At 39.1% G+C, this 11,382-nt stretch overlaps 1 protein-coding gene across 12 annotated transcripts in view; it reads right to left on the bottom strand.

Annotated features, from left to right (window-relative positions):
* GPHRA (golgi pH regulator A) overlaps positions 1–10,804 on the bottom strand; it is a 48,914-nt gene extending 38,110 nt beyond the window's left edge. For 8 of the 12 annotated variants that reach the window (XM_081495157.1, XM_081495150.1, XM_081495161.1 and 5 more), the window contains exons 1-3: positions 10,635–10,804; positions 2,883–2,942; positions 1,368–1,471 (exon numbers count right to left, since the gene is read on the bottom strand). In XM_081495157.1, coding sequence (XP_081351283.1) covers positions 1,368–1,471; positions 2,883–2,942; positions 10,635–10,676 — 206 coding nt within the window. In that variant the 5' untranslated portion in view covers positions 10,677–10,804. Of the gene's footprint in view, positions 1–1,367; positions 1,472–2,882; positions 2,943–6,763; positions 7,013–9,652; positions 9,759–10,181; positions 10,413–10,634 lie in introns of those variants that run through there. The other 4 variants (XM_081495152.1, XM_081495153.1, XM_081495158.1 and 1 more) reach the window with 4 other exon arrangements.
* Between the last annotated feature and the right edge of the window lie 578 nt (positions 10,805–11,382).

The raw sequence follows: 11,382 nt of genomic DNA on the forward strand, positions 1-11,382 counted from the left end.
CACAGGAACCAGAGTTTAAATTGCCAAAATCCATTGGATTATCAAAAAAGCAAAAGAGTTCCAGAAAAACATCTATTTCTGCTTTATTGACTATGCCAAAACCTTTGACTGTGTGGATCACCACAAACTGCGGAAAATTCTTTAAGAGATGGGAATACCAGACCACCTGACCTGCCTCTTGAGAAATCTGTATACAGGTCAGGAAGCAACAGTTAGAACTGGACATGGAACAACAGACTGATTCCAAACAGGAAAAGGAGTATATCGAGGCTGTATATTGTCAGCCTGCTTATTTAACTTATAAGCAGAGTACATCATGAGAAATGCTGGCCTGGATGAAGCACAAGCTGGAATTAAGATGCTGGGAGAAATATCAGTAACCTCAGATATGCAGATGATACCACCCTTATGGCAGAAAGCAAAGAGGAACTAAAGACCCTCTTGATGAAGGTGAAAGAGGACAGTGAAAAAGCTGGCTTAAAACTCAACATTAAACCTATTCCTGTTTTACAAGTTCTTAATTTATCCATCAAGAGACTATAATCATCAACTCTGATTTTCAAAACAGGAATTTGAGAATATAATCTCTTGATAAGTCTCAAGAGTCAGGGGTCTATATATAATGAGTTACACAGTTTAGCTCAGCATTGATTTCCAACTACAGAGCCAAGGCAACTTTATTCTTAAGACTTTTCCATGTAGTGATTAAAAAAAAGTACAACAAAACTCTACACAGAATAGTTGATGTACTCTAAATACAAATACTGGCCTCTAAAAAAAGGAAGCTTGCAGTTTAACAAGCAAGAAATATTTTGGATAGACTGTTCAATAAATTAACAGGTCTATTTTTTGGAGAAAGACAGGAGTTACTTTTTAAAAATGCTTTAAAGACCACTCTTAAGTTCAGTCACACTTGAACATGCCTATGAAATAAACAAAATTAACTAGATTGGTAATAGAAGTCTTCATAGAAGCCCTTAATTAGCTCTGAGGAATTCGGATCTTTTCAGGTAGAGATTTCTCCATCAGCAGGACAATGTGAAGGGCTCTTCCTGGGATTCAATCAGAGAGCAGCTTGAGAAAATAAAACTTCTTGTAGTAAAGCCTGGGACCTAGGTTCTCACAGCCTAGTCTCAATTAGTACTTCAGAACTAACGTTTAGACTTGTTTTCCTGCTATTTCACAATCTTTGTCAAGCCAGTTACTAAGTGCCTGGAACCCATATTTGCTATGATTATTAGAGTTACTGAGACTAAACTAACTACACAGTGGATTTTTCTCAGCTATGGGATCCGAGTAAATCTTCCACCATAAAGAAAGTAACATAGGTCTCTTTAAGAGGAGATCTAATTAGTACTCTTACTCACCTGCTATTCAATACTCCTAAGATTTCAAAGATGATGAGCTCAAACATGGTGCAAGAAAATGCGAAAGTCACAGAGAAGATCACCTGTACCACATACTGACGTACCTGTTAAAAGTCAAATAGAGACTAAAAGTCATTTCCTTGTGTGAAATATTGAGTTGATGATTACAAGTTTCTTATTACAAGTCAGAAAACTTATTTTGAAGAAATTCTCAAGTTATTAGAAACAGGACCATGACAGTAACCTATCTAGAGCTAAAAGAATAGATGAAAATAGGTTGTACTACTAATTCATAGGTCACTATTACCATCACCCTCTTGTGGATGAAAAATTTAAAACACAAGAAGATGAAGTGACAAGGTCAGAAGTAGCACTTAGAATTCCTGATGTACACTGATAAAAAATGACAGATTTAGATATACAGGTTCTAAAAGGGTTTCCTCAACATTCTGCACAGACCTTGAAACAGTTTTAGAACCTCTCCTAGGAGGCCTTACAGTAGTGAGCAAAACAGAATCTCTAGAATTCTGGGCTCTTTTAGACAACAACTCAAACTCCCTGGGGAAGTTTAATGGAGAACATACTAGAAATGACCCCAAATAGTCCATCACCATTGAGCTTATTACTAAATGAGGAAGATTAATCAGGAAATGTCCAGTATAGGCTGTTGTCTTTCTGAATTCAAACCCTAAGATATGAATCAGACCAGCCTTAGAATTAACTTAGGATGTAAGACTGGTAATTAACACTGAATGTCAGATACCCAAATGAATGAGTACATTTATGAGACATTACAAGTTAAATTCTCTCCCAAAGAACTATTTGCTATTGGTGTGTATACTAATATTACTAAACCATGATATTTCTTGATCCTGGCTTCTGGGCTATATAGAACTAGCATTAAAAAAAAAATCAACTAAGCTTAATTATATTCTCCAATTTAAGAATTATATATTATAGTAGCAAAAGCTTCCCATCTTGGGAGTGAACATGATTATCTTTTTTATTTTTTTTGACCATGACGAGTCATGAAAGCTCAAGCATAAATGGTTTCTTAACTGAAGTACAGCTGATTTAAAATGTTTCAGGTGTACAGCAAAATGATTCATATATATATATATATATATACACACACACACATTTCAGATTTTTTCCATTATACGTTATTACAAGATACTAAATACAATTCCTTGTGCTATACAGTAGACCCTTGTTACTTATCTATTTTATATGTAGTAGTGTATATCTGTAAACCCAAAGTCCCAATTTATCCCCTTCCCCTCTTCCTCCACTTTCCCCATGGTAACCATGAGTTTGTTTTCTATGTCTGTGAGTCTACTTCTGTGTTGCAAATAAGTTCACTTGTTTCATTTTTTAGATTTCACATATAAGTGATATAATATGGTATTTGTCTTTCTCAAACATGATTTTTTCTTTAATGGAGGTATTTTTCTTTTCCCATTTAAAACAATAAATCCATATAATATTAGCATAATCAAAATGACCTCTTCTCACCTCGTAGTCCTTAAACAGTTGTCGCATGAAAAAAAGCCACCCAAATCCAAAGAAAAGTATCTGGAGGAGAAAGAATATAGAAGATCAGCATGTCAATACATAATCTTTTGAGAAATGCCTTTTACAGACTATTTTATGATAAAAGGTTGCTTAACTAAATAGTTTATTTTAGAGATTAAAGGTGACATCCACTCATATAACACCTACTTATTAGAGTCCTCAACAGTGGACCAGATGTTGAAATGCTGTTCAATTTTTGAAATTATCCTTGTTTTAGAACATGTTTTAAGTTGGGCACAAATTAAGGTAGTAGCCACATGACAGCTTTGTTCATTGTTGTAAAGCTCATTTATTTTTCACTGGTAAATACCTTCTCCACATACACATACTCTGACACAACTCCTCTTCTTATATTGGCTAGGAACGTTATCAAAGAATAAAATTCTTTTTAAAAATTATAGTTGCTTTAAAAGGTTGTGTTAGTTTCTGGTGTATTCAGTTATACATATACATATATATATACACACACACATATATTGTTTTTCTTATTTCTTTCCATTATGGTTTGTTACAGGATATTGGATATAGTTTCCAATACTGTGCTATACAGTAGGAACTTGTTGCTTATTTTATATATAATAGTTTGCATCTGCTAATTGAAAACTCTGAATTTATCCCTCCCCCAGCCCTTTTCCCCTTTGGTAGCCATAAGTGTGTTTTCAATGTCTGTGAGTCTGTTTCCATTTCATAAGTAAGTTCGTGTCATACTTTAGATTCCAAACATAAGTGATAGCATATGATATTTGTCTTTCTCTCTGACTTACTTAGTATGATAATCTCTAGGTCCATCCATGTTGCTGCAAGTGGAATTATTTCAGAATAAAATTCTTTTATGCCTTCCAACTCACTTCAGGAGCAAGTGTGAACTCTTGAGCATGGTTTAGCAGATTATTCCTCCTCTTACTGTGTCCCTCCTATCCACCAAATTCATGTTTTCAGCCATATGGAACTGCCTGTGCTTCTTTAGATATAACATTCTTTCATACCAAGACCTTTGCAGATGTTATCCTTTGACAGGAACTTCTCTCCAGTCCCCTCCCTACTTATCCTACAAATCTTAACTATTATTACCTCTAGAAGGCCTTCTCTGGCCTCCCAAACACAGATAACTTGCTCTTTTTACATAATCCTATTATCCTACCTTGTATTTCCCTTACCAAAGCACTTGCCACAGAGTTTTTTAATGTCTAATTTAAATACATTCTTTTTAAAAAGATATTAGACTGCAAGTTCTGTGAGGATAAGGGTCACGTTTGTCTTGTCAATCTTTGTATTTCAGCACCCAGCACAATGCCTGGCACATAGCAGGCTCCCCATAAATGCTTGCTGAATGGATCAATGGTGCACAGTGAAAGACGGTTTGTTCTTCAGGAACATTCACCCTCAATTCTTTGTACTGTACTAAGTGATAAGGACACAAAGATGAGTTAGATTGTTACTACTCTCAAGGAGGTATAGTATAGTGGTAAAGACACTAAGTAATTATAGTGTAATAGGGGACATACAATGATAGAGACATGCACATGATATTGTTAAAGAATATGAAAGAGGGAGACTAAACAAATCTGGTATGGGGTTAGGACAGATTTTTCTGGGGAAGATAATACCTTGGCTGAAGGAGGTTTTAATTTAGAGTTAAAACCTGGTATCATGTGCAAATTTGAGGATTATATGCATTTTTCTAGAGAGAGGCTTCAAGGTATTCACATACACTCAAAGGTTCCCACCGTCCCTAAAAGATTTTAAAACAAACAAAAGAACCAAACACTCTCTTAAAGTGTTGAAAAAGAACTAGGCAGGTAAAAGACAGGTAGTGGGGGTGTGCAGGTCTTCTTTTTCAGGCAGCAAAGAGCACGAGTAAAGGCACAGAGGTGAGAAATAGCATGGTGTATACTGGTAACTACACATGGTTTGGTGCTGCTGGGAGACAAAATTCAAAGAAAAAAGTGGTTAAAAATGAGGCAAAGAGGGGATGAATAGAAGACCAATGATGGAAAGCCCCAAAGGTCACTGTAAAGAGCTTGGATCATAGTCTGTAGGTGATGAGTTATTTAAGGATGGAAAAGACATGGCCAGGTTTGCTTTACAGAGAAACTATGGGGGCTCTCTGAAGGAAACAACACTGTAGAGAAAGAAACATAATAGGAGGTTGCTGCAGCAGTTCAGATGAGAGATAATAAAGGCCTGAATTAAAACATCAGTGGTTGGAGAGGAGGCAACAGATTTGAGTACTTCGAAGGCAAAATCAGTAGGGAGGAATTAAGGATGACTAGTTTGGAATATAGGATGAAGAAGGAGGCCATCCACTTTATATAAAGACTACTGGAGGAAAAAAATTTGGGGAATGTGGATGGGAGACAGGAAAATGATGGGTTCACTTTTAGATATGCTAAGTGCTTGAGGGCCATCCAAGTTGACATAAAAGATTATGAAGGTTGGGGAGGGAGGTGGGAGGGGGGTCCAGGAAGGGGAACACATGTAAACCCATGGCTGATTCATGTCAATGTATGGCAAAAACTACTACAATATTGTAAAGTAATTAGCCCCCAACTAAAATAAATAAATTTATTAAAAAAAAAAAAAAGATTATGAAGGGAGGGCTGAGAGTTGAAACCGTCAAAGAATATGAGATCACTCAGGAATAGTTTATAGACTGAAGAGAGCAATATGCCAAGAAGAAAATAGTAGAGAGTAGGAATGGGAAGAAGAGACCAGGAAGGAGACAGAGAAGGAATGGTCAGAGAAATAATAGGCACCAGAACGGTGGTATCCTGAAACCAAAGGGAATAGAGTTTAAAGACATGTTAAAAAAGCAGACGGACAACAGAAACAGGATTGAAAAATGTTCAAAGGATTTGGTAACTGGGAGGTCAATGCTGACCTTAAGGAAAACAGTTTGAGTAGTGAGGTGGAAGCAGGAACTAGATTTCACCGCGTTGGGGGTGCCTGGGGGGTAACGCAGTAGAGACAACAAACACAGATTACTCAAGGGACAGCCAAGAATGAGAAAGACAGAAAACATCAGACCGTAGCCTAAAGAAGAATGTGGGGAAAAGAGAAAAATTTATAGGCCAAGGAGAAGAAAGCAGAAAAGAGATAAATATGAGAAGAAACACTGGATGTGAGTTATTATTATTATTAGCAACAGCTATATTTTACTGACCATTTAGTATATTCCAGGAACTCTAAGTGCTTAGCCTTGCAGTCATATTAAATCATAAAAACTTGACAAGGTAGGTTTGATTGTCCTCATTACAGAGATAGCTGAGATTTAACAGAAGTTAACTCATTTATAGTGGGTGTCAGAATCAAGATCAAGCTGAAGTCTGTGTGGCTGACTCCAAAGCTTCTGCTTATAATCACTTCACAATAAGCAGCTCCACAATCAAAGGTACATGTGGAAAACACGGCTTTAAACAGGAGTAAGGGGCACCTTATCTTCTGACATGGGAGGAAAGGAGTTGGGAATGGTCATGGACATAGACAACTGCTTAGATTAAGATGTAGGAGGAGCTCACATCTTTTGGCCTCACTTTTGTTGATCAAGTAGGAGGTGAGGTCATCTGCTAAGGGCAGGAGAGGTGAAGTTGGAAAAGGGGGCTTTGAAAAGAGTGATTAAAAACTCAGAGAAGTTATGAAGGGAAGGGAACAAGGAGCTGACTAAAGTCAAGGAAAAAAAAAAAAGAATCAATGACCTGAGGGTGTCCATAAACTCAAGGCATCAGCAATCTGCACATATGTGATTTTCTATGAAAGCCTTCAGGCTCCTGAGTTCAGTTCAGTCCAGGCTTCCCTGTCCACTACCAACTCCCAGAGCTTACTCAAACTCATGTCCATCAAGTTGGTGATGTCATCCAACCATCTCATCCTCTGTTGTCCCCTTCTCCTCCTGCCTTCAATCTTTCCCAGCATCAGGGTCTTTCCCAATGAGTCAGTTCTTTGCATCAGGTGGTCAAAGTATTGGCTCCTGAGTTAGCAGTAGACAAACTACAGCAGTGATCCAATTGTGGGCTTTACATGCAGGCAAAGAAACAAGTGAATATGAAGGAGCTTGGATCCATGATTTCAGACTGAGTAGAAAAGGAAGAGGGTGAATAGATTAGGGCAAAATACTCTTAGACTACTTATGAGATCCTTTGGCTATTTTAAATCATTACCAGTGGAAACATTTAAATTCATAGTTTAGAGGCCATATTTAAATGATTTCTGAAGTCATGACTGCAGTTGAAGTTAGGCATTTAGAGAGTAGTGTATATGGTGAGATGGATAATAAAAAATAAAATATTTCACCAAGATCACTCTGAAATGGGACTTTAGACAAGGAAAAGAAAACAAATAAAATTGATAAGTCTATATGAGGGAGCGGGAAATGGGAGAAAAAGAGAAAAGAGATATGCACCTTTGTATTTCATTGTGGGTTCCTTTCATATTGACAAAAAAAGTTTAAAAAGACTTTTACACAACTAATATAAAAACATACCAGGAAAATTCAAGAAGTCCAAGATTAATACAAATTCTGGCAAGATTATACAGGATCTAAAGAGCATGCAAAAGGGAAAAGCAATTTTAAACATTTTGCAAATAAAACAAAAATGTGTACTGCATTTATTCAAAAAAGAGAATATTTTTGAAATTGTGCAGTCTTGACCTTGAGACTTAAGAGTGTACTTTGGAACTGATAAGTCTTATAACTGTAGAGAAGGCTGAAAAACAGAGGTTAGATAACAGTTGCTTTCACAAAAGATAACTCGTAAATTGAAAATTAGCTACAGATTAAAAAAAAACAACCATTAGCAGGATAGTTTAAAGAACTGACTAGAAAAAGATTCCTTTCTTGGATCATTTATTTATACTTTTATTTAACAAATATTTATTGGTGTCTAACATGTACCAGGTCTTAAGGGTAGAAGGGTTAACAAGACAGCATGGACACTGCTCTCAAGGTTTGTCATCTATGGAGGAGATAGACAAGGAATTATGAAACAATGTGATAGTGCTACTATAAGGGAAGTGGGCAAAGGGTACTAGGAAAACATGTCAAGGGATATCTAGTCCAGTCTGGAAGAGGTTTTCTGGATATCCATGTTGAGAAACAAAGGCTGAGTAGGAGTCAGTCGGGAGAAAGAAGTGGAGGAGCATGGGAAAAAGGTCCAGAAAGAGAACAGACTGGCGGAAACCTGGAGGCATGATAGCATGGCCAGGTTAAGGAACTAAAAGAAGTTCAGTAAGGCTAGTGTATAAACTGAAGTGAGAAATGGTGAAGGCAAGGCTGAAGAGGTTAAGAACTGAGTCTCATCATAAGAGACCACATAAGCCAATTAAGGATGTGAACTTTATCCTGCGGAATGATGAACAAGGTCTATACCAAGATGTTGCCTGGGGTGAACCAGCTTCAATATATGACCTCTGATTTCAGATTTCCTTTCAAATAAATCTTTCAGTTCATATAAAACTTGAAAAATGAGGGGGAGATGTTTCTAAGGCAATCACACCTCTCCAGAAAGGTGCTTTTTATTAAATATTTATTAGGCTTCTACTATAGGGCTTCTCAGGTGGCTCAGTGGTAAAGAATCTACTTGCAATGCAGGAGACACGGGTTCCATCCCCGGACTGGAAAGACCCCCTGGGGAAGAAAATGACAACCCACTCCAGTATTCTTGACTAGGAAATCCCACGGACAGAGGAGCCTGGCGGGCTACCGTCCATGGGGTTGCAAAGAGTCAGACACAACTTAGCAACTCAACAACAACAAAAAGGCCTCTACTGTGTTCCAGAAACTGATCTAGATGCTGGGAAATACAGCAGAAACAAGACAGAGAGTACCCTAGAACTCATGGCGTTCGCCTCTAACAAACACAAACAAACAGTAGTGACAGATACGAAGAAGAAAATAAAACAAGGACATGAGACAGCAGCTGGCCAGAATGGATGTTAATCTTGACTGGCGTAGGGAGTCAGGTAAAGCCTCCCTGAAGTGACATCTTTACTGATATCTAAATGATGATGAAGTAGCCACATAAATATTTGGACAGAGAACATACCACACAAAGGATTCTTTGGGTCTTAGTTCCTCCTTTGTAAAGAGCAGCTTTGAGAATTACACTTAATACTGCATGTTAATGCATGTGTGAAAGTTAAAATATTATATGGCACATAAGATCAGAAAGCCACTTTCTTGGTTTAACTTATCAATTGTATCCATGCTATAAATCTTAAAGGTTACAATACAATGCCAATTTCCTCAGTGACATTCTTATTTTTATTCTAAATGAAAAAAATGCTACTTAAATATTGTCATTTTTCCTGAGTTGATACTAAGGCTAAAAACAACCCTGAGTTGTCATAAAGGACAAACAGGAAGCCTTAGAAAAGTTAGAAAAGCAAGAGAATTACATGTCCAGATTTTTGTACATTGATACATTTGAATATTATGTAGCCAATAAAAGCAATAGTTATGAAAACTTATAAAAGGTGTTAAATTTAAAAACAAAAAATTATTGTTATCAGATGTTACTTGTTTCATACTCTCTAAAGTATTTCAATAGAACTTTTTCAAGAAACAGGGACAATGCTCCACTCCAAAGACAGAAGCATTAGGATAAAGTAACACAAACACAGAAAAAAAACCCCTAAGATTTAGTTTACTTTAAACTCCTAGAAAGAACTGTTTCAAGAACGACTTGAAAAAAAGAGCAATTAAAGAAAAATACCTTAAGTTAGTGGAGCAATGAGGTAGGGGGGAGATCAGTAATTAGGTAGTCTGAGCTTCTACAAATTTTAACAGTTGGCCAATAAATACTTATTGAGCGCTTGCACCTGGAGGGAGGACAGAGCTATTAAAAAGATAGGATCTCAAAAAAATAAATTCATAAATAAATGATATCAGTGCTAGGATAAATGCTGTGGAGAAAATAAAAGAGTCACAAAAAATTTACATAGTAAAAACAAAAAGCTCACTAGACGAAGTTTCTATAGAGCAGGGACAAGTCAGTGTCTTATTTAAGTGTGTATCCTCAGAACTTTATATAATGCTCCATAAACGTGTTTGTTGACTGTACGAACGAATGAAGATGGCTAATCTGGAAGGAAAGAGGGTCAGAAAAAGATCCGAAAGCGTGGCCGCAAACAGAGGATACACGTTGGAGGTATTACTGTACAAACGAAAACTGATACTTAGAAGATCTCTGAAGTGACTGCGGCAAATTCATCCGCATCCGGATTGAGAATTTGACAACTAACCAACAAAGCCCTCACGTGTCCCCAGGAGCCAGCCGGATTGGCGAGTCGCGCACTCCGCACCCGGAACCACACTCTTCCCTAATCCATGGATCAGCCGCGTAGCCCAGAGCTTCGGGGAGCTTTGGGGACAGCTCGCGGCACCGGCTCTGAGCCCTAAGGCCACCTGACCTCTCCCAAAAGTGACAGGAAACCGGAGCGTGGGGTAGGATGGCGTGAGGAGGAATGAAGTATGAGTTGGAGCGCGGACGGCCGCGGGACTCCACCTGACAGCGAGGGAGCAGGGAGCCAGACACAGCAAATCCCACACCCTCCCGGAGCTCTGAGCATGGGTGAGGCAGGCACTAGCCGCAGGCGAGAAGAGCGAGACTCCGGGCCAGCCCGCATCACCGAGGCCTGGAGAAGACGACTCGGGAGAGAGGTTGAGGAGTCCTGAGGTGGGACGCGGTGGCTCACCTGGGAAGTAATCATGATGCTGGAATCGATTAGGAAACTCATGGCGAAGAGTAAGGAGGGCTCGTGTCTCCACTTTCCCCGAAGCCACAGCACGTTAGGCCACGGGCCCCCTCACACAGGCAGCACTCGCCGGGGGGCCTGGGCTCGCCAGCTCGACGCCATCAAGCTGCGCCCCAGCCAGCCAATCAGCAGCTACGTCCGGCGCTTCCCGCCTAGGGCTACGAGTGGGAGGGACGCCGAGGAGCTGAGAGCGGTGGGCGGGGCCAGGGGGCGTTCTGGGGGCGGGTCTTAATTAGAGGGGGCCGGGCCAAAAGGAGCAAAGTGCCGCAACGAGGTCTGAAAATTCAAAAGCAGATGTAGTGCAGGATAGCATTTCCACTTCTGAGGCTAACGGAGGTGGGGCCTGGGCTAACATCTTATTTTAATTCTCTTTTATAATGGTGAAAGTGAAGTTGCTCAGTCATGTCCGACTCTTTGCGACTCCATGGACTGTAGCCTACCAGGCTCCTCCGTCCATGGGATTTTCAAGGCAAGAATACTGGAGTGGGTTGCCATTTCCTTCTCCAGGGGATCTTCCCCACCCAGGGATCAAACCCGGGTCTCCCGCATTGTAAGCAGACGCTTTACCATCTGAGCCACCAGGGAAGCCCTTATAATGGCGAAGTTAATAATAATGGATTATACCATAAATCAGGCGTTGTGTTCTACATGTCACAACTTAACTTGGGTCCACAAACAATGGCATAAA

The sequence above is a fragment of the Giraffa tippelskirchi genome, chromosome 5 (assembly GCF_054371585.1).
Source record: "Giraffa tippelskirchi isolate mGirTip1 chromosome 5, T2T-mGirTip1v1.2.pri, whole genome shotgun sequence".
Lineage (NCBI taxonomy): Eukaryota > Metazoa > Chordata > Mammalia > Artiodactyla > Giraffidae > Giraffa > Giraffa tippelskirchi.